The sequence below is a fragment of the Gambusia affinis genome, linkage group LG02 (genome assembly GCF_019740435.1).
Source record: "Gambusia affinis linkage group LG02, SWU_Gaff_1.0, whole genome shotgun sequence".
NCBI classification, from domain to species: domain Eukaryota; kingdom Metazoa; phylum Chordata; class Actinopteri; order Cyprinodontiformes; family Poeciliidae; genus Gambusia; species Gambusia affinis.
This window is the reverse complement of record NC_057869.1, coordinates 19,256,717-19,279,770: the sequence shown is the minus strand read 5'-3', so window position 1 is coordinate 19,279,770 and position 23,054 is coordinate 19,256,717. Positions and strand designations below refer to the sequence as shown.

At 38.5% G+C, this 23,054-nt stretch overlaps 2 protein-coding genes across 2 annotated transcripts; one reads left to right on the top strand and one right to left on the bottom strand.

Annotated features, from left to right (window-relative positions):
- The first annotated feature begins 1,857 nt into the window (after positions 1 to 1,857).
- On the top strand, positions 1,858 to 13,196 carry slc22a31 (solute carrier family 22 member 31). The gene is made up of 9 exons (XM_044101012.1): positions 1,858 to 2,396; positions 4,987 to 5,090; positions 5,175 to 5,329; positions 8,219 to 8,387; positions 8,841 to 8,986; positions 9,584 to 9,692; positions 10,206 to 10,414; positions 10,666 to 10,777; positions 10,941 to 13,196. Exons 1-9 carry the CDS (start codon positions 1,971 to 1,973, stop codon positions 11,383 to 11,385), a joined length of 1,875 nt encoding a protein of 624 aa, XP_043956947.1. The 5' UTR covers positions 1,858 to 1,970; the 3' UTR covers positions 11,386 to 13,196.
- On the bottom strand, positions 13,187 to 21,186 carry dpep1 (dipeptidase 1). Its single transcript, XM_044101028.1, has 10 exons — positions 20,906 to 21,186; positions 20,546 to 20,672; positions 19,847 to 19,979; positions 19,412 to 19,562; positions 18,338 to 18,407; positions 17,420 to 17,596; positions 16,302 to 16,386; positions 16,088 to 16,163; positions 15,805 to 15,940; positions 13,187 to 13,754 (listed from the first exon to the last, which is right to left on the bottom strand). Exons 1-10 carry the CDS (start codon positions 21,031 to 21,033, stop codon positions 13,578 to 13,580), a joined length of 1,260 nt encoding a protein of 419 aa, XP_043956963.1. The 5' UTR covers positions 21,034 to 21,186; the 3' UTR covers positions 13,187 to 13,577.
- Between the last annotated feature and the right edge of the window lie 1,868 nt (positions 21,187 to 23,054).

Sequence of the window (23,054 nt, the reverse complement as noted above, 5' to 3'; positions counted from 1 at the left end):
TTACTGGAGGGACTGACATTCAGTCCTTCTCTTGGCTTCCACATCTGTACCCATGCTGTCCATTTCTCCAGTGATAGTTTATTCAAATGATTTGAATTTATCCTACTGACACTGAAACTATTGCATCAAGTTGAAAATCTCATTTCATTTTTTTTAAGTCGCCAAAGGTGTTGTGTGACTAATTTTACCCAAAGTTTCTTAAACAGAAATACGAGCAATGTAGAAAAACCTATCTGAAGAGGATGTTATGGATAAAATAATTCTGTGTTTTTCCTCTGTTTCTTTTATCTGCTTACACACACATTGCTGCACACTTACATAGCCATAACATAAAAGAGAGGCGACAGTCACATGTAAATAAAAACTGATTAAGGCAGGCCAACACTCTTTAGAGAGGGTGCAAAATAAGGAGAACATAAAAGCTACAATCTTTGCTTCACCTGGTTTCACCCCTAAGGTGAACCGAGTGGAGCCCAGCGCTGGACGGTGAATGTCACACTGTATCTCTTCATTGGTATGACTTGTAACATTTGATCATTTTTCGGCATTAAAGCCTGTTTAATGGTATAAAACATATTTATATAAATAATAATCTCATTATTTGTCAAGGTAGTGACACTGAGGAGTTTTGGTCGGGTCCCTAAACTGGTAAACAGAGAGGGGAAAATGGGTATAGCATTCCTTCTTCATTAATACAATAATTCGGTGCTTCCCGTCTCAGTCACATGAAGCTTACATGAGTCATCTGCTGAAAGAAAATTTGAGTGTGAAGCACTTCTAAAGATAGACTACAGATCCCAGCAAAACTCAACGACAGCTGCATCAGACATATGGCAATAACTCATACAATAAACAAAATGCTTCCAGTTTTTATTTTACTTTATTTACTTCATTAATTTATTTTTCTTAATGAAAGCAATACCAGCTTTGTTTTTGTTTTTTTAATTCAGCCTTGCTTCATTAAAAAACATGTAGATGTTGAGGTCAAAACATTTTATCTTGCGTAAATGACCCTGTGCTTTTTTGGTTATCTTTAGGAAGGGCTTATCATCATAAGATTAAATCAGTCTTTGATTTAGCATTACAATTTGAACTCCAAGGTCTAAATGAAGCAACATATTTTGGTCGAGGCACACAGAAAACCTTTTCAGCTTATTTATGTAGCACCAAATTACAACAAATGCCATCTCAAGGAATGTGTCTTAATTTTAACATAATAGCCCAAGTAAACACAAAAAGCAGTTCTCAAGTTACCATTTAATTTGGTAGGAGAAAAGCAGCAAATCAAAACAACCTGGGCTTTTGTGAAAAGACTCAGGTTTTCACACAGGTCTAAACCTGTTTCAGCCGTTAGCAACTGACACAACCAGTTATCCCTGTGACTGACAGCTGCCTTCCTACATAACATTTTCTTTCCAATTTCACTGCTGTAACTTCGTGCAATGACAATAAAATAATTCAGACATTCAATCAGACACAGGGATAACTTGCAATGAGTCTGTTTTTATATCATTGTGAAGAACTCATCTTTGCAGAAATGCTTGACCTCAATCACACTGAATTGAATTGAACATTAAAGTTGCACCGCAGCATCTCACTTGGATTTAAGAATATACTTTGACTAGGCCACTCCAAAATGACGCTTTTGTTTTGAGTCATTCAGACTAGTAGGGTGCCTTGGATCATTGTCATGCAGCATAACCCAGATATATACATTTCCCTAATTTGAAACCGAGCATTTTGATCTGTTGGTAACATTAATCTAAGTTGGAACTTGATTCAGTTTGCAAAAAAAAAAAAACAAAAAAAAAAAACGAAAAATGATGACGATGCCTGGACATTTTGAGTCATCCCAGCAGGCATCGTGTTACTGTGTGTCAGTGTGCGTGACACGCAGACCCCGCCCCCTCCGCGGCGCCTACCTGCTGCCTGCGCGGAGCAGCTGAGGTCGGAGCGCACTCGCCGCGGGAATGGCTTCCGGAGCGTCTGCCTCCGCCAGCTGCAGCCTCCCCATGGATTACGAGACGAAGATTTTCCCTCAAACCGGTGGCTACGGACGGTACAACCGGGTCGCAGTCGTGTTCAGCTGGTTCCCCGCCTTTGCGGTGGCACTGAACCTGTTCAGCGACGTTTATTTCACTCAGATTCCGAACGTGTACTACTGCAAGACGGACCCGAAGCAGCTGCCTTCCTTTTTCAGTAACTACTCGGGGGAGACCTACCTGAACCTCACCATTCCCTGGGTGAACGACCAGGGCTTCAGCCACTGTGAACGCTACAAGTATCCCGCAAATATCACGGACTTATCCGGAAAAGTGCCGCGGGAAAAGGAAAACTGCAGCATAGGTTGGGAGTACCCAACTTTGGTAGGACTCCGGAGCAACATTCTCACGGAGGTAGGAGGCTGTTGTCATTAAAATTGCAGGAAATAAAACACACGCACACAATTGTGTCCAATTAATCTGCAGATTCCATGTTTCATTACTTAAAACGCAAACTTGCTTCCTCAGGTTATAGTGTCACCCAACAAGTTAGGTGACTGTTTTGTTGTTGTTTTGTCTTGCTTCTGCAGACGTGCTAAAATTTATCTCATGTGTCTTAAAGTCAGCTCCTGACAGCTGTTAGTCAGTATTTGTTCAGGTTAAGGTAAACAGTTTAACACTTTTTTTCTCCAGGATCTTATTCCATTCTCCATTTTCAAAAGTGCTAATCTTAGCTACCTATGTGTCTTCATGAATCCAGTTTAATTTGCATAAATGTCCAGTCCTGAATCTGACGAAGTGAATGAAATGAAGTTGCCGCCACTCAGGCAAAGACATGGTGTTTACCTTCAGTTTCTTGGATGCAGCTTCTATTAACACGTCTTTATCTTCTGTTTTGTTTTGTTACTCAATAATCCACTCTGCAAAATGCTGATGAGAAGCACTAAAAAAACCCCAACTCCTACAAAGTTTTTCTGGAGGCCTGGGGGTTGGTTGAGAAGCACAACAAAGTCATTGCAAGTCATTTCCCCCACCCCCTCCTCTTCCGTATCCTCCCCTCTGCTTAATTTCTCAGATGATTGTCTGCTTGTGTCTCTGACAATCTGTGGCACTGGGAAGTTTGAAGCCTTCTAGTTTCTACCGGAGACCCGGAACGCCGCCCTTCCCTGCAACAACTTCATGAGCCCATTATGTCGTTCCAATTTTGAACAATTGGAAAAACTGCACACAGCTCAACAGTGTTTATAACAAACATCCCACCAAACAACAGAAGCTCACTGGCTGCATGTGCTGTGATATACATCTTACATTTGAACTGCACTGAATTATCCGCATCATAAAGATCCACATGTTCTGCTTGTTAAAGAGACATTGGACCTAGTTTTTTACTGAACTATTTGAAGCCAAATTATAGCATGAATTCGATTACTAAGAGTCTGACCAATACTTTGAAACTATTTCAAACTGACAAATATTTGCAAAGGTAAAAATGGAAAAAACCTTATTGGAGCGAAGCAGCAAAAACAGCTTTGGTATTTTTAGCAGGCCAAACAGCGCTGGCCTGCTATGATGTATCAACAGTGGCCTGTAAAGAATAATTACATGCTACTGCTTATCTTTCTTATGTGGTCACTTCATTATTCTCCATAATCCTAGAAGAAAAGCTAGCGTATAGTTAGTTAAAAAAGCTGCAGTTTGCGACTTGTCCACTAGATGGTATGATATCTTATACATTGCACCTTTAACTCCCTTTATTTTAACATATAATTTATAGATGAATAATAATTCCTGCCTGACTTTGAACACCATGGGAGGTGGATGTGAAAATGTTTTTGAGCTGTCTTGTTTTAGCAGATTTATTTTTTATTTTGGGTAAAATTGTCACAGGTGCTTGTGTTGCTTGTTTACATCCCACCACTAGATATTTTGTGCTGCTTAAAACAGGATAGTTTCTATGAATTTGGATAAAGGCTGTGTGAAAAACCAAACAACTTTGGTTGCTATAAATTAAAATTTTATTGTGTCTTTTTGATGTTTGTTAGTGTAATTGTGATTGCTGCTTTTTGACTATCTTTCCATGTATTTTATTTTTCTAAAATCTTGTTGGGGTAATATTGAATATTAGTACAGTCTTTTATCATTAGTTCACTGTGTTGTACAACTTCTTTCCTCTCTTTTGAGCATATGGAGGAGGATGGGTGGGACTGTGTAGAGAGAAACATTTTGCAGGTATTGGCTGGTACCCGTCAGGCATGGCGCTGACTGCAACTTTGAGCACAGCATTTTTTCTAATGTAATAACCCTGTCAGCAGGCATCTTAACTCAATAAGAAACAACATGATCTGCATTCCTGCTTCCTCACAGTGATTCCTGTCACAGTTTCCCTGCAATCTTCTGACATTTACTTAAAGTCTGAGTGCAGCTTGTGCCCTGTACATCATTAAATTAAACATTTTTATTTTTTTTAAATGAGAGAATTTATATTTTCATGATTTCTCGCCTTTGTGTCCTTATTTCCTAGGAATGAAAGTGGACTGAAATAAGTTGGGTGTAAATATAACCGTTCCAGTAAAGTAATTCAACATAACTTTGATTATAAACAGTAGACTGCATACAGATAAAAGTGAATTAAATTAGAAGTGGGGAAATTTTCAGCCTATTTGTTGCAGCCCTGTAAAACGGAGAGATATTGATTTTATTAAATGAAATCCAAAAAAAAGAACAGGTTAAAGTTTCAGTCACATTGGTATTTTTCTTAGCTTTGTCTATACTGTATGTTCTCTTTGTTATCAGTTTCCACACAGATCGCTGGAGACAGTGCTCAACACAGACTTCAGTCAGTTTATCTTCTTTGTGTCTTTATAAAACACGTCAACTATTAGGTTTATTCGATTTCTGCATATATGAAACCTTCCGATGAAAACCCAGAACAGTAAAACATATATAGACCATTTTATGTCTATGAAGGGGAATTTATGTGTTTGTTTCCTTTCTACATTTGCAGTGGAATCTGGTTTGTAAGGACGAATGGAAGATCCCGCGGCAGCATGTCTGCTTCATGGTGGGATGGATTGTGGGATACATCTTCCTGGGTTCGCTGTGCGACTGGTAGGTAATGATCCCAAAAATGAATTAATACAGATTTATATTTATGTCATAACTTTTTAAGTTGATCTGTTGACTTGTTTTCAGGTTGGGTCGTCGCCGGGGTTTCCTCTTCTCCATCACCCTGTCCAGTTTGTTTGGGGTTGCCGTGTGTCTGTCCAGCAGCGCTCTGATGTTTCTGATGCTGCGCCTCTGTCAGGGCGCCATGCTCGCTGGCGTGTTTGTTTCCTCTTACATCCTCAGTAAGTGTGGCTGGGAAGCTTTCCTGCAGCTTATTCAATAGTTAATCAATTTGTTGTGTGCTTCGAACCACTGTCCTGTTTGAACTCCCAATTGTATCAAAGCATCTCTCCCACTGACAACCGATGGATGTCAGTAGAAGATATTTTGTCATATTTCAGTCATGTTTAAGGTTGCAGGTTTGCACCAGGTTCTTGTTTGTTGGTTGGCTTCCTTTCACTGCATGGCAAAGTAAAATTGGCTTTACTGTGGAAAAGCAGGTTGATGTTCTAGATGTTTCTTTGATCTGGGATTTTTAGTTTGGGACAGATGGTTGATACCTGGACATGGTTTGTAAAATTGTCCCAGATCAAATTTAAATTGGTTTAGCAATGGGCACATTGCACTTCTGGAATGGATTTCAGCCTGTTTTTAAACCTTGTTGAAAAGTTACAGACGCTGGTTGAAAAGTAGGTCTGCCTCCATTGTTTCTGGCAGAAACTTGTTGAAAGAAACAGAAAAATAAACACTTGAACAAGATGCAACTTAGGAGAATATTAGGTGGGTTTTTTTGAGCATTTATTTATACATTATACATTTATACATTTTACCTGTGTGTATTAACCCACAGTAAATTCTGATTTGTGAGATAAATTCCTCTTTCTTTCTTTTTTTTTTTTTTTTTTACAACTACTTGGTCATTTGTTCTACAACCAATCCATCCAGGAACAGAGCTACAAAAAACCCCTAAAATGAATGTGATAACCATACCCCCGAATGAGTTCATGCAAACTTCTGACCAGAGTTGTAAATAAAAAACCGTCTGACGTGTAAAATAAATGACATTTGGTCTTCACTGTGATTTCAAGTGAAACCAATTTCCTCCACATGCTCACAGCAAAGATCTTAACTGGTTCTGCAACATTTACATCACCCATGGCCCTGCAGCCGGATTCATCACCAAGTTGGGTCATTTAACTCTGATCTTTCAAACAATGCAGTCACTTAAATGTTACGTGATATTGATGTGAAAATCACAACATTTGGGTGCTCCAGTATCTTGGAGAGAAACTAACTTACTAAAAAATATGAAGTACATGAGTTCAGATAAATACTAAAAATAACACAAACCCCAAACACATGCACAAAATCCCAACTTATCTGTGGAAGATAAGAGGAAATCTTGATAGCAAATTACAAATCCTTCCTATCTGTGTTATCTCGTGTTCACCACGCAGATTAAAAAGAAACATAACTTTTAGTTCTTGTCAAAAAGTAAAGAATCAGTCTGTTAAATGCAAGGCCTTTAGATGAGTAGTTTTAAATAAAAGCTGCTGTTGCTGATTCTTGTCATATTTCCTTTATGTACAGTACAGACCAAAGGTTTGGACACACAGTTATGTCCAAACTTTTGGTCTGTACTGTATGAAATACAACAGTACTGCAGTTGAATGGTCTATCAGTGTCTCTGCTGCTCATATTTTAGCAGAGCCTCAGAAATAGAATAATAGATCCATAAATGATCCATTATGGTCCCACTTCTTCTCCTTCTTGTCCCCCATGACCTCACAACAAAGATCTTCTCTGTGCGATTAGCATCGCTAATATATGTTATAATTCAATTTCTTGTATCACATTATATCCACTCGTCAAACCAATAGACGGGTAATTAGATTAGGACTCTAAAGTCGTACAGTTGATGCACTGAAGATGACATGTTCACGCATGACCCGGGGGCTTTTTCTAGATCCGTAACAACGCACAAACCTCTTTGTGTTGATTAGTTATTTACAGTCATTTAGATGAACATAACTGATGAATAGTGAATGAAAAGTTTTTAAAATAGTCAACGTTTCTGCTGAGCTTGTTATTTTGGCTTTTTATGTAAGTTCATACGAAATGAATTGTGAAACATTACTTGATTTCTTGAAGATATTCTGTTTAAGATCATAACTCTTATAATCAGGATTAGCTTCATCAGTCATTTCTTTTCTCCTGCTTTTAAATGAGGAGAAATATCAATGTTTATGAAATAAAGACATGAACATGTTGTATGATTAGTGTTCAAGATGATGATTTAGTAAGAACTGTTCATATGATGACCAAAGAGCTGGTTCCCACGTCATGTGAAGCCTCCATAGATGACATCATGATGAAGAAAACAATCTGTGGATATTTATCACCTTCCTAATAATTCCCAAGATATTTTTGCTATTCTTTTTTAGCCCAAATCATCTTTTGGCAATAGAAAGGGGGTGATTATTTTTGCAAATGTCACTTTTACTGAGACCATTATTTTTGGTGATGATATAGAAGCTTGGACACAAATATTTATTTCAAATGGACTGGGACTCTCAGGATATCACCACATTAGTGTCACAATGACTGAAAAACTGCAAGGTCAGGGTTTTGGAGTGGCTACCACAGAAAGTTTGTCAGCAGAGCTACAAAGTTGTGAGTCAGTTTTACTGTAAAATGTTTCTAGTTGTCTTTTTGTGGTAGCCACAAAAAGGCAACTCCTGTGGTTTCTGAGACATGCTTAGAGCCGTAATCTGTTGTCGAAATCATCATATTTTTTATCTACAACTTTCTCACAATTTGTTTTAGTTTCTCACAAGTGTGCCACATCAATCCCTACTAGGCGTCCAAGTTAATCAGGCTTCAAGGTCCTGCGTCTAAATGGAGACCTGCATGGTTCGTACATTTCACATTGACAAGCCTCAGATCTTCTAAACATAACAGGAAATCTGCAAATCTGTGAATTTTTATGTGAGGGGAAAGTGAATTTTATGACAGGAAATGGATTTGATCCACGGAAATGGATTTGATCCACACAAATGTTTGTTTCTGCCTCAGCTTTGGTTGGATCTCATGTGTCCTCTCTCTGTTTCCTGCCTCTCTCTCTCTCTCAGGGTTGGAGCTTTCTGACCCTCCCCATCGCCTCATGGTTGCCATGATCGGCGGCTTCTTTGCCGTCTCTGCGGAGCTGCTGTTGCCGGGCCTCGCCATTCTGTGTCTCGATTGGCCCGTTCTCCAGGCCGTGGCCACTTTGCCTCTGCTTCTGCTGCTCTCCTATTGGTGGTGAGTTACATCTAAGTAGCCACCTTTTATTTCCCACCTGTGGTTTGTGAGTTAGCCACAAAAAACAGTCTGATGTTAATGAAGATTGGATCAGTTTTAAGCTTCTAATCGTCCTAAGTAAACCAACAAAATCCTGAAGGAGAAACTCTTCATGAATTTTAGTCTTCTTGAGTCTAACGACAATTTTTAGATGAACTCCATGATGAATTTCATGCATGAGAGACAACCACGCCCTTTAAAAGTAGCAAGTACAGACTCAGAAAACTTCTTAGGAAGCTCACCGAAGCACTCAGGGGATTGTTTATGAAACTGTGGTGATGTTTTTCTCATTTTAGCACTGCTTTATTGGAAATTGTTTTTGCATTGATTTGTTGTTTCAGCCTTTTTGTAGAGGAAGAACTGTTTGAACTGTCCTATCTCCCTGAGAAATGATAACGGAGTTGTTTTCCACAGCTGTGCGTCAGTGTTTCCTGAGTCTCCTCGCTGGCTGCTGGCCACAGATCACATTCCTAAGGCCAAGAGGAGCCTGCAGGAGTTTACTACCAGGAACGGCGTTTGTCAGCAAGATGAGATGTATCCTGGTGAAACCCTGATGTCAGGTATCACATCCAGCTGCATGCCACAGCTTGTTTTTGCCAACAATGCAAAGGTTGGGCTATCTAATTGTTTCTGCTTCTGGAAAACAAATCAGGTTCACCATTTTCAGCAACAAATTTTGTGAAAATTATCTAATTAGTCCCACAAGTAAAGCACCAATCAAAATGCTGTGTTTTTTTGAATGGTCAATGTGTTTAAATGTTGTTTATGGTGATGTGAAAAGCTCGTTTTCACAATGTGAGACATGGACTGAACCTTTTGATTGTTTCTGATTTAAAAAAAAAAAAGCAATAAATGTGACCATCATTAATGTCTTTATCTTTTTGCCCGATTCATTTACATTTTTCAAATCTGTAATTTACAGTTTGTTTTAGTTTATATTTTAAAATTGTGCACTTAAAATTATGTTCAAAACTGTAATTTCCCCTATAGCCACCAGATGGCATTGACACATTTTATACAGATACATAATAATAAAAGAAACACTGCATTGAACTGCAAGGCTTTTTTTCCCCACTTTTAGCATTGATTCTTTTTAACTAAAGCTGATAAACATTCTTTCAAACACTTTTTAAATTATTATTATTATTTTTTTGTAGAAATAGACTCTGCATATGGAGAAGACCACCAGCCGAGGTTCTATTCAGTCCTGCAGCTTCGACGGACTCGTGTTATCTGGAAGAACTGTCTCATTCTCAGCTTCACTCTGTGAGTTTTTGTTTTTCACAAACTCCTCTGTTTTAAATTGCCTCTTTTTCACTTCCTGAGTTTTAAAAATATTTAACTTATGGCCATAGATCAGAATTTTCCCCCAATTTTCTCTTTTATGTTCAGTTGAATACCAAAAAAATATGCAATCTTTTTTTTTTTTATTTATTAAATGCGTGAAAACGAGGAACTTTTTCACATTTTGGGTTTAAATGCATCATCCAACAACAGATACATTGATGCACTTTTTTGACTTTAATAAAAATAGTTAAGTTATCGCTCCAGCACAAAAATGTGGAAAAACCTTATAAGTCTTTCATTTTCTGCTGGAATTAAAACACACTTCATCATGTGTGTTATAGTCCTTGAGAGAAAAGGTAGGGGGTGGAAATGACATGTTAGACAAACTTGGTTAGTATAAAAAAATAAGTTTTGACAAAAGAAGCATGGAATAAAACATTTTCAAGTTATTTGTGGTCAATCTGTTTGTGTTTAACTTTGTCTTCCCTGAAGGTTTATTGGAACAGGAATCCAGTATTGTTTCACCAGAAACCTGGACGTTTACAACTTCTACTTAAAGTACTTCCTGCGAGTGGCAACGGGCGCCCTGGCTTGTGTCTTTATCTGTTTGTGTGTCAATCACTTTGGTCGGCGAGGAATCCTCCTGCTGTCTGCAATCGTCACCGGACTGTCCTCGCTGCTGCTGCTGGCCCTCACAGACTGTACGTCCTCTGCCTCACTTTTACCTTATTGTTTGACTCAGAAATGATGGGATCTGTTCTTTACAGTGGAAGATTCTAGCTGTGTTTTTTATTAGACTCTCAACCAAAACTGACTACATTCAACTAGTAACTCTGGATTATTTTGCTCTTGGAGGTTTTGAAATGCTGCTTTTTTTTATTACAACTGTGATATTACTCACTGAAAGTTACTCACTGATGACTCAGTAAAGTTGTTGGTGTTCTGGTCTCAGATCTCCAAGGCGGGCTGGTGCTGGTCCTCTCTGTGGTGGGTTTGCTGTTCTCTCAGGCTCTTGCCATGCTCAGTGCCTTCTTCGCCTGTGAAGTCATGCCCACCGTGGTCCGGTGAGTGTCTTTGCTTTAGATTTAATCAGTGCAGCTGTCAGTTCATGTTTGTCTGACAGTATCTCCAGTTATCTAGTTGTTGATATTAGGTTAGGAAGCTGTGAGTAAAGTTTTATTTGACCTGTGCACGGTGCTTTTCTAAATTCCTCCATCTCTCTATCAGAGGCGGCTGTTTCGGTCTGGTGTTGGCAGCGGGATGTGTTGGCATGGCCGCCTCCTCTATGATGGAGCTCCAGGATAAGCGTGGCTTCTTCCTGCACCACGTCATCTTCGCCTCCTTCGCTATCCTCTCTGTGCTCTGCATCATGCTCTTGCCTGAAAGCAAACGCAAGTCGCTCCCGGACTCCCTGAAGGAGGGCGAGAGTCAGCGACGGCCGCCTCTCTTCCTGTCCCAACCGAAAAGAGACTGTCTGCCTTTGTTATGCACACGGCCTCCGGTGTCCGAGTACAATCCGGATAATTATTCCCGCTTGGTTTCTGCCACTAGGAAGATGTTGACCAAAGATAATTTGCCGTACAGGACCGCTAGGCCATCTGTTTTGCCTCTGCTGTCGGACAGCAACACGCAGGAAGGAGAAAATGGGACACAGGAAGACGTTGTTTTGTAAACCTGTCGGCCTCCTTCTACAGACGGACTTTACTTTCTTCTTCCAAAGATACCTCAGATGGAAAACATGTCACCTAAAGTGCTGACATCGGAGCACCTTATATCCGTTTGTTGAGGAAGATTTAGTCATGTCTTCTCTTTGATTCAGGTCATGAGCCTTTAGTTGTAGCATTTTGTAATCCAATCTTTCGTAAGTATATTAAAGGGTTACACTGGACTGTAATAAGCAACAGTTCTGTCTGTGGTGATGTAGTACACTACTGTCAAATAATTTTTTAAATGGGATTGTGTGAAGTTGTTGGTAGTAGTGAGTAGCCGTGTTAGTATAGCGAATCCAAGGACTTATTCTAGAGAAAGTTTACACTGTGACATTCAAATATTTCAGTAATTTTACTCTTGGTCACATTTTTACATAACGGTTGTTTCCAGCTGCAGCTGCTGTTACTGCCAAAATATTCTATGTGAAACTTCTGCCTCTGTATATTCTGATTTATGTGGATTTCTTCATATGTCACAGGAAAAGACAAATTTTTTCCTTTGGTGTAGAGTAGATCAGTTTGCAGTTTTCAACGGCTCCACTGTTATATTGTTTCTTTAAGAAAATGAAAATATATTAAAATATATATTAATAAAGTGATTAGGTGTAAATTTATTTAGTATTTGCTCCAACTTATAGAGGGAGATGAATAAAAAATGTAACATGATGGCATTAACTAGCCAATCTCTAATATTAGTTTGACTCCCCTTTGCTGCAGGTAAGATATTGTCTGTTTTAAGCTATTCAACAGAAACCCATTTAAGAAACGAATCCTTGTCTCATCTATAGTTAGTAATTTTTGCTGCAGCCATTCATCTGGTTTCCTGAGAAACATTAGTGGGAGAGCTGCAGCTCACTCTTGTGGTGGCTAAAGAATATCTCAATAGTACAAGCAGCAAAGAGCAGCTCCAAAACATAACCTAAAATAACAGCAATATGTAAAAGTGAATCTGAAGCTCCACTTATTCTTAAGGTTTACAGATAAGCTTTTTTAAGCACTACAGTGCTGCTTGCTGATGCAGGAAGTTAGAAAAGTAGCTGTTTTAAACTGGCAAGCAACTAGTTTAAAAAAAAGTTCTGGAACTGTTTTGCTGGTTTCTGCTTTGTGGTGAAAAATTGAGTTATATGCTGCCAATGTTCACAGGTTGTAAAACAATGTGATAATGGTTCTCTTGAAACATTTGTTCTTGTATTGTCCAGTGCCTGTCCTGGGAAGTTTGTACTTCCTCTGCAGATGATTATCATCCTCAGATTGATATAATTTGTGCGCCAGATGATGCAGTTTTCAATGAATTACTTAATCAATCAGATGATGTTCCTCAGGTATTTTTTGTGCCTCTAACAAGCATTGTTCACACAAATATCTTAAGCGTGTTTGGATGTAGTAAGTGTTGAACCTCGGAGACAAAAGCAAAGATATTGATTAAAACATGTTTCATCCACTGTGTGGCTGACAAAAATGGAAAATGAACTACTGAATTATGGCAACACTGATGTTTGAATGCTCTGGGATTTGACATTCACTGTTGGGCATCTAAATGATTAAACGCTAATAATTGTGTTTACAGTTAATTTCTGAAAGGTGGCTATGTAGATCAGTCTTCCTGATTAAACCTAATCTGTTGGATTTCTTTTTAGGATTTCCCTCATGCATTTAAAAGAACATGACACTGTTTTCATAAAGTGTTCTACTGTAACTCCAGTTTCATGTCTTTTTTAGTGGTCCGTTAATGGTGATTTTGTAAAGTAAAGACACAAAAGTTGGTAACACTTTATTTCTGTGTTTTATTATTCTGTGAAATCAGACATATTTAGTCTTCATGTCCAGAAGTTCTCCAAAAGGTTTTGATAAATGTTCTTGTAGTGTCTTCCAAAGAACACTAGGTGGAGCTATTCTCTCACAAAAGAGCTCCAATCCAGTGCAGATCATTCTTTTTTTCTTACTCTGAGAAAAAACCCCACTTGCATATTATAGTATAAACAAGATAAGAGTCTAAGATTTGCCCTCTCATGCATCCTTTGATGAGCTCTACTTTGAGTAATTGTTGCTTTTCAGTAAACTGATAAAATAATTGAAGGTAGACCAGAACTAAGAGATTTAAAATGAAAGATTGAAAATCCTGAGATTTCATGAAAGGTCACTGCTGAGGTGATTACTAATCTGTTGATGTCATAACAGCCTGGAAAGTCGTAACGAGCAAAAGGGTCAATGTGCTGAGTGAACGAACAGCTCCAGAGACGGTGTAGCCATAACTCGTCCTGCAGGGGTTCTTCACATCATCGTATGGAATAGGACTGTCATCCGGCGAGGTGGCCGACATCGTGTCACTGACCTTAAGCAAGAAACGACAGCAAGCAATGTGTGTTGATTCTGATTTCACTTTAATCAATAAACACTGCAACTATTCAAGTTTTTCACAAATCTGTTCTTCATGGAGAAGAGGCAGTAAGAAGTCCTGTTAAAATTTTGCACTATCTAGAGTATATTTGAACTTCCTAAGATCTGCATTATATGACCTAAAATGGTCAAAAACAATTAATCAACAACGCTTAGCATTTTGCCTTGAGCTCTGAAAGTGTACAGACCTACACTTGAGTCAAATAACAGTCTTAAGCATTACAGCCTTTGATTTCCAAGAAGTCTTTCTCAAAGCTGCCAGTGATTTAGTATAGAAATCCTGAGATTCTTACTTAAAGTTTATATTCAAATACATTAAACACGAAGCTGGAGCAACAACAGTGCAAGACTGATCTGGTAAAAAAAAAAAAAAGCTGCTCTAGCATTTCCCAAGTGGAGAGCAGTCCAGCTGCCATTGTTGCTAAAGGTCATTCTGACATAGTGTGTAATTCAAATATGTACAAATTGCTGTGGAGGTGCAATAAGGTCAGCTTTGTTTTCTGGGGACAGAGCCATGCTAACTTTTAAGGATTTATTGTAAGCAATTCAAATCATCAATAACTTCATAAGTTTTTATTCTGGTCTGCTCTGCATCCCCAGAACCAAACATGGAGAAGCAGCTTTCAGCTTCTATGTACCACAAATCTGGAACAAACTTCCAGAAAACTGCAAAACAGCCAGAACATTGAGCGTCCTTAAATCTAGACTAAAAACCCACCTGGTTAGAGTTACTTTTGAAACAGTCAATGAAACATTAATCAACAATCTGATGTGTAATGACGGCAAAATTTAATGTTTCTATTGTTGAATGTGTGTTCTGTGACTTTGTATTTTTGGGGTTTTATCATGTAAAGCACTTTGAAATGCCTTGTTGTTGAAATATGCTACTCATATAAAATTTGAATTCATTTTGATTTTATAACAAAACAAACACAGGTTTCCCAAATCAAAAAGAAAGCACATAAATTACATAAGCCAAGCTTGGACCTTGTTTTACCACCTACACTATATTGCTCGGCAACAATGAGTCTCCAAACTCCAAATGTTTACAAGATCAGCACCTCGGCCTGCTTCCACAATCCACAATGGGTCACTCTAAAGAGCTCGGTGAAATCTGGAGTGGCACAGTAATAGGATATCGCTTGTGAAATAAATAAATGTGAAAACTATTGGAATCAATAGCAACTCAGCTATTAAGTAGCCATGTAAAATCCCAGAGCATGTCGGTGGATGCAGCAGGACGTAAACTTTCTACAGCTGTAAGTTTCCAAACTTAGTGTGGCCTTCAGATTAGTTCAAGAGCAGAGGATATAGAGTTGCTTGATGGTATGGGTTTGTATAGTCAGACAGCTTCAGCAAAGCCTTACAACACAAAGTTCACCGTAACACATTAGATGCAATCCAGTGGCAGCTGCTAGCAGGACACTTGTCTGGCTGCATTTGAAATGTAAAGTTTGGTGCAGAGAAGATGGTTGTGTTGGACCATTTCTCAGGAGATGGACTCGGCTCTTCAGCATTTTGGATAATGTTCATATGCCCACATTACGGGAAGAGTTCAGGATGTTTCCTTCTTATCTCACCAGCGCACAAATGAAAGTCCATGACCTGTAGATGTGCGAGTTTGGCATGGAGAAATTTGCATGACAGACCAATAAGTTCTGATAACGACCCAACAGAACACCTTTGAGATGAATTAAAGTGATGGCTGTGATCCAACCCTTCTCATCCAACATCAGTGTCTGACCTCATAAATGCTATTTAGAAAGAATGGTTAAAAAAAAATAAATAAATCCTATTTAAATTTTTCTAAGCGTTCGATAAGAGTTGAAGTTGTCATAGCTGCACAGGATGAAATAACACCAATTTACAATGGGATGTCTTTTATGCTTCCTTCTGTTCCTTAATTTTGACTCATTGTTTTCTCTTTCACAGTTAAAATATTAAAAACAATACACAAAGCTTGGTGCTGAGTATATAGCTCTCACCTTTTCAACTTCCCTCATGACCCGGAGGAGGTTATTTCCAAGAGCTGCTTTCACTTCCTCATCCGTCCACCCTCTCCTCAGAAGTTCAGCCACCAGGTTGGGATATTTAGACACATCCTCCAAACCCTCAGGAACCCTGACAGAACAATGTTCGTGAAATAGAATCTTCTGTAAAACTCTTCTTCAGTTTTATTTAACTATGTTTATATAAGACTGGCTTGTGCGAAAACGCTGATGGATTAAAATTCCCTTATCTTTCCTTGAGGTTTTTACTGGCACTTACCTGGTGACTCCGTCATAATCTCCACCAAAACCAATAATACCTGCGCCGCCCACCTTCTTTATATGATCAAAGTGATCTGCAATGACAGCAGTAAACTTTACAATCAAGTGAATGGACAGGGTTTTTTTCTGTTGTTTTTACTTTTAAGGCAGATGATAAATGTTACAATTTAACAAATTTTACAATAGCTGTTATGGGAAGACTGCTAATTTACCAGCCACATCTGAGAGGTTAGCCGTCTTGCTGCACGTCACATAGTCATTGTAAAAGTTCACCATCACAATTCCTCCAGTTTTATTCTAGAGTCAGAAAGAAATATGACATGACAAGCTGAAGCTATGATGATGGTCAGAGACTTGCTCTTTCTGATTAGTTGGACTCGCCATCTGGACTTCCACCAATCCAAAGCTTTTAAACTAATCTGCCGTCTCATGTATTGTAGTACTCAGCTGCTTGATCTGCTTAATATTTTACAATTTAGCTTGAAATATGTCTTTTCATTTTATTGACTGCAGTTTGATAGTGGTCATTAAGCATGCATGACGTGAACTGAATCATTTTATAAGGTTTCACTTAGGTTCTAATGACATCATAAAAGGCATTTAAAGGTTTGTTATCTACAGCAACAAAAGTTGCTAAAGCATTTCTTATATCTTTTCTCTTTTAGCTGTCAGGCAGGATCCATATACGTAAAACAATAACCAATTAGTAGCTCTGTACTGAAAAAGTTCATCTTTTTGAACAAAATCATCAAGTTCTCATCTTTGCAATTTCATACAAAGACAAGTTTTACTTTGTAGCACATTTCCTGTTAAGCAAGAATGCATTTTTTGGGGAGACTTCTTCTCTCAGGTATTGGCAGCACATTGTTACATTGCTCAGGAAGCTAATTATTGACGTCTGTAACAAAGTCACACTTTCAGCTACAGCAAATGCTGAAAACTGCTGCTTGTCTTGGAAGTATTTGAGCTAAATTGTGACATACTTTGTAAAAAAAAGATTTCATGCAAAACAAAAGCATCCTGTTTTTCTAAAAACAAGACTGATCCTTATTGTAAAAATCTATCAGGAGAATAATAGTACAATTTTACAAAGTTAAATGCAAAATTACTGGATTTGCATATTTGTTTAGAGACGGGATATCTTAACTTTCTAAACTGTAAAACTAAATTTTTGAATTTGCTCTTTGTATTCTGTGTTTATAGGACTGAGGTTTATGAAACTAGTTCTGTACACAATAAAAAAAAAATAAATAAAAAATACGTCTTTAAGAGCTATCAAAGCAGTTTTCTTTGTGTATTGCAGTAACTCACAGTTTAGAGAAAGACTCACCACTCTGTCGAGGACGTCGTCGGGGACGTTCCTCTTGTGTGGACAGATGGAGTACGCAGAGGAGTGGCTGAAGATAACAGGGGCTTTGGAAATGTCCAGGACCTGGTTCATCACTTTTACAGGTACGTGAGCCAAGTCAATGAGCATCCCCAGACGGTTCATTTCCGCAATCAGTTTCTGTCAATCAAACCAAACAGAAAAATAACATTTCATATATTTTTTAGGAACAAAAAATATATTTTTTGTATATATCTTTGTATTGTATTTTGTATTTTTTTAAAAGCATTCAATATATGCTTTCGAAAAGTATAAATTGTTTTTAGGGACTATATATATATATATATATATATAAAATCACCTCAACATCTGTAGTAAATAGTTGTGTTCATGTTTCATGTCTAGTTCTATCTCCAGTAGCTGACATCGATTTTTGCCATGTCACGGTCATTTTCTATTTGACATAATCATTAACGCAACAGCACCAGATCTAAATAGTTGTAGCAACAGGGCTGTCCACATATTAGCAGATAAGTCTCTTCTGTATATATTATCTGTTTTCTATCTGGAGCTTTGAGTTCATTGATTATCAAACACTAATTGTTGTGCAACTTTGTCCATTCGTAGCCCTGACTACAGAAGTTTGAAAATGCTAAGCATATGTCCATACATATCTTATCCTGTACGACAGCCTAGTTCAAATCAATCGATGTTGTCAGGCAGTAAAACATGAAGCCGTTCATAGGATGAACTTGTATCAGACGTGGAGCTTTGCTTGACCCAGAGTTTTTTTTGTTTTTTTTTTACACAAGTCATGTAAAATACATCACAGTAACAGTAAACCTGCAGAAGTACAATCAGAGAGTAATCTGTTAAACATCAGACTGTGAAAGTTAAATTATCTCGATTGCTTCTTCTTACCTCGCCAAAAGCAGACAGGCCGTTGTTCTCAGGTGGGTCTTCTCCGGTGTCCACAAGCCAGTTGTCCGCCCTGACGAGAAGAAACAGGTCACTCACACAAAATCTAAGTAAAAACCACAGTGAATGCTTTTATCTTGCAAACTGTATTTATTCTTTCAATCTGTTATCCTCAAGTAGATGATTCTTTGACATTACACAGTCATTTGCAAACTAATCCAGATTCAAAATGATGTGTGCATGACTTAAACTAAAACGTTTGACTGCAAACTTTATTCCAAACCCAGCTATTTATTTCCCTCTGATGGCTGACTATTGGGCTGGGTGACAGAAAAAAAGAGACATCAAGTATTTAAGTCTTATTTTGAAAGAAGATTAAGCAGTGTGTCTATATTTGAAAGGACGAATGGAGAAATGTCACCAACATACAATGTTGTTGAACTTTCACAGAAACAGCAATTCTTCACTCTTTCTGCTATGATGTTCATGGTGATGGAGTAATCTAACGTTTGAAAAATCTAAGTGGGGCTTATGAGTGATAGTCCTGATCACAATTTCATGCAGATTTAATCTGAATTGAAGTTTTACACTAGCACAGAAAAAGGCTGCCAGGGTTATCAATTAACACGCAGCTGCAAGTGGGGAGAACTTGGTGTTCAAAGTTTTATTTAAGGAACAACACAATCTCTCCTGATTGTATTCTGGGTCATTAATCAGAACATGTCAAAACCAGCCCAGATATCCAGATAATCTGATACGTTGTGGGACAGGAATCTCCCGTACTCTCCTCAATGAAACATGAACCAAAACTGATGAACAGTTTTTTGTGGGTAGATTTTTCTTGGAAACATTTATTCATGAAGCAGTTAAAAAACAGCTCAGAATGTTTTATTTCTCTTACCATTAATCCAACATGCATAACATTTCTGCTTGAGTTTTTAAAACATACTCTGGATTCTATCACAACCCAGAGCATTGTTGTAATCTAAATTTTGACTCATTTATTCAAATTTAAATCAGATGTGTGTTTGTTTTTTTATGAAAATGCCTTTAATCCAGTGTGTTGCTTGCTCTCACCAGGGTGTGTTGCACGAGTGTGTGAGCGTCATGTAGCGGGCACCCAAATAGTACATCATGCGCAGAGTCCCAAGGCTGCTGTCGATGGAGTGACCCCCCTCCACCCCGATCAGGCTGGCCACCTTATTCAATTTGAAGGCTTCCTCGATATCTGTGCAGGTTATAATGAGTGACACCGTGTGACACAGCTGTTTAAATGCAGGACATAAATGGTCCAGATCATGGGTGTCCAGCTCCTGTCTTCTAGGGCGTTTAGATATCTCTCTGCTTCAGCACAGCTGGTTCAAATGGTCCAACTCCCTCCTCAGCATGTCCAGGATCTAATGACCCATCATTTGATTCAAGTGTGTTGAAGCAGAGAAAGAACTAAAACATGCAGGGTGCTGGCCCCTGAGAGCTAACTTTGGGAACTACTGCTGTAGATGAACGCCTCACCTTTGCTGCTGGTGGCAAATTGGAAAGTTTCTGGGTATTCTGAACACATCCTGTGGATCACGTCTATCTGCTCCAGAGTTTGTCTGACAGCGTCTTTGTACTGCGTGTCACAGGGCACGTACGCTGCCCAGAACTGAAAAGCAGCGCAAGACATTGTGTCAAAGCACATGGAGCAGGTGGAAATCAGGTCAACATTTTTTTAATGTTTGTGTTTATTTCTGGCCTGCTACAAAAATGTTTGGATGAGGAAACTAGCTGAGGCTCTGAGCCTCGAGTTCTCCTGGGTTTCAATGAAGAAAGATCTTCAGATCATCTGAGAATTCGTTTTTCACAACTAAATGGTAACTGTTACATTTTCCCTGTGCAGCTTTCAGTCTGTGATGTTTTCAGTCTTGTTTATCTGCCAAACCTGATTGGCCAAGACCAGCTGGGCTTTTAGGGGTTTTACAGTGTTTTACTGCCATAATGTTAAATTATTACCACTTTATGACTTGTCATACAGTTGAATGATAGATTTTGAATGTTACATCATTTCCTTATGTAATCAGAGATGTTTACTTCATGAATAGCTAAAATTCATGGATTGAATGCTTTTTTCTTTCTTTCATTCTTTCATTCTTTCCTTCTTTCTTTCTTTCTGTTTAGAGATCTGTAATATTTTAGATAGCTGGTCTCCAGTAGTTTCTGTTTTGAACGTACCTGTGCACCGATCTGCCCCTTCCTGATCTTTGGGATGTTGGTGTGTGTTGTAGTCAAATTGTTGAGATCCGTATTGTTGAGTTGATTGTTGAAGTGCTTTCGAAGCTGCCAAGGCAGGTCATTGTGGCTGTTTTATTAAACAAATAATAAAAGTCAACAATCTACAAGAACGTCATAGTCAAAAAGTATGTCTGTTATAATCAGACAGGAAAAGATCAAACTTTTTAGCAAATCAGTTTGATAAATTACAAAGACTGTAGGCTTTTCAAATATTACAACCTGAACTTAAAACCACTTATTTTAAGTTCTTCTACTAGAATATCCAGAGCCAAGATCAGCACAACAGACATTTGAACTTGCCCATCAATAAGCGGCGTTGCCTTCATCAGGTTTTGAGCTCTGGTCAAGAATGAGTCCTCAGCCAAGGTGACGGCACAGCAGCTGATCCACAGAGCCAGACATGAAGACAACATCAATGTGGGTGACATCTCTTTAAATACAAAATATCTCAGATTCTAATATTTGCTGCAAATCTTTTTTTTTTTTTTTTTGTCCTGGCAGTCTGTCCTTCTGTTTGGGTCAAAGATGATTTCTACTCCTTTCCATGCGCTGATCACTTTGACTGTCTGCTCATTGCTCCTCCTCTGTCATTTCTCTGTTTGTCAGTAAATCACTGAGTGTAATAAGTAGCTAAACTGCTGTGGTCCGTGGTCTTGTCAGTTTAAGCTGGTTAATGTGTAATTTATTTTCTGACAGGTTTTTTTCTGCTGTTCACCTCAAATGTTTTGACTAGTGTCCATTGTTCTCTTGGACAAAGTAGTGTTATTTTGCCAGTCTAGTGGCCTAAAATATTTTTTTGTAAAGATTTTCCAGAACCTTACTGTAAAACAAGTGTATATTTTCTAAAAGAATCAACCACTTTGTCTGGAGACAAAGAATAAAAAACAAAAACGCTCAAAGCATGACTGTTCACCAAAGAAGAAGGGGCCCAGGTTGACAACACCGTCAAACATCAGCCAAGCGCACCGTGACACAGTGAAAACATGAGAATATGAGACTGAATCATATTACCACCAGCGCAGAGCTTGCTCAATGGTGGCAGCAGATGGGTGGGTGTACCTCTGCACCTGAGGCAGTATTACATCTGCTCACTGTGGCAACATGAGTAGGGAAGGAGTCATTTCTGTCAAAGACCGACATCAGGGCCAAACTGAACTTTTGCAGCACGTACAGAAATGGATGGCAGAAGACTGGAGCTAAGTTATTACATCTGAATAATCATCCTTCTGATAGATTGAAGTGCATTCACCCAGACAGGAAGGAGCCAGGTCCAGTCTTGTGCCAAAAGGGAAGCATCCTGACACAATTTGTGTGTGTGGTTACTTCCAAGATTATTTCCTTCTCCCAATGCTGTCCAAGAATACTGTGATAACATTAAGAGAGGGAGAGAAACATCCTCCAAGAGCAACGTCCTCCAGAAATTCAGACACAATTTGCTGAAGAATGGCATTAACATTAATTTCATCTCCATATCTGGATAATGTCTACAACTTGTGGTAAATCTCAAAAATGTGGTGGATAAACAGAAGCCGACATTTCTGAACAGCTCCAAGAACTAAAGAAACAAGAATGTCAGCATGAAACCAACATGGACTGTAAATCGTAGGTGTTATTGTGAATTTGGTATTTTCACCAATTAAAACAACTTGTTTAAAAGCTTTAAACTGTTTTTTCAGACGCCACTGCAGGATGTAAAAGATAAACATTCAACGTTGTGGTAAAAAAAACAGGCTGTCCTTTAGACACAGACTCTTTTTTAAACACCTGGAGTAACATATGAATGAGCTCACAGCTGCAGTCTGACTGGGCAAGATGATCTATTAAATCAATTGCAATTGGAGAAAGTCACAGTTAACACACAGCTTGTGTCAAAGGAGTTTCTGAGTCTCTGTCCGCTTCGGTCTCCCTCTTATCCTTTGAGCACATAAAAAAGAGAAAAAAGTACAAACTAATCAATGGTTTACAGATGGACCATCTTCAACACTATTGGCATCAACATCATGCATACATCATTGCAAAGTCGACAGTTTTATTTCCAAGGCAGAAGGGAGGAAACTTCATCAATTCTCCTTTGGGCTCAACCTGCAAGCTCAAAAGTCTAGGTCAACAGTGTAGGTCAGCGACCGCAAAACAAACGCAGCCTTTCAAAGAGCTCAACAGTGGTCAGGCATCTCCTGCTGCATTCTTCAAGAGGCAGACAGTTTGTTACACAGAAACTACAGATAGTATCACGGCACACTATGACCTTTAATGCATTGGATATATAAAATATACATGAGTAAAATAATAAAAGTATTCAAACCCTTGGTGAAATAACAGTCATTAATAATCCATGTTAACAGATCCTTTATAAAACATTTATTATTTTTTTCCATTCTTGGAAAGTTTTGTCAAATATCTACTGGCAGACGCCCATTTAGAGGAGGATCTGGCTGAACGTCCTGTTTTG

What these genes read in the sequence shown, in the direction of transcription:
- slc22a31 (XM_044101012.1), top strand. Translation starts at nt 1,971, where the DNA reads ATGGCTTCCGGAGCGTCTGCCTCCGCCAGCTGCAGCCTCCCCATGGAT. An exon ending in TGTTTCCTCTTACATCCTCA is followed by an intron (nt 5,330 to 8,218) that starts GTAAGTGTGGCT and finishes TCTCTCTCTCAG; the next exon opens with GGTTGGAGCTTTCTGACCCT. An exon ending in TGGTGAAACCCTGATGTCAG is followed by an intron (nt 8,987 to 9,583) that starts GTATCACATCCA and finishes ATTTTTTTGTAG; the next exon opens with AAATAGACTCTGCATATGGA.
- dpep1 (XM_044101028.1), bottom strand. Translation starts at nt 21,033, where the DNA reads ATGTCACCCACATTGATGTTGTCTTCATGTCTGGCTCTGTGGATCAGC. An exon ending in ATTTGCCACCAGCAGCAAAG is followed by an intron (nt 19,563 to 19,846) that starts GTGAGGCGTTCA and finishes TAACCTGCACAG; the next exon opens with ATATCGAGGAAGCCTTCAAA. An exon ending in ACGACGTCCTCGACAGAGTG is followed by an intron (nt 16,387 to 17,419) that starts GTGAGTCTTTCT and finishes TTCTGACTCTAG; the next exon opens with AATAAAACTGGAGGAATTGT.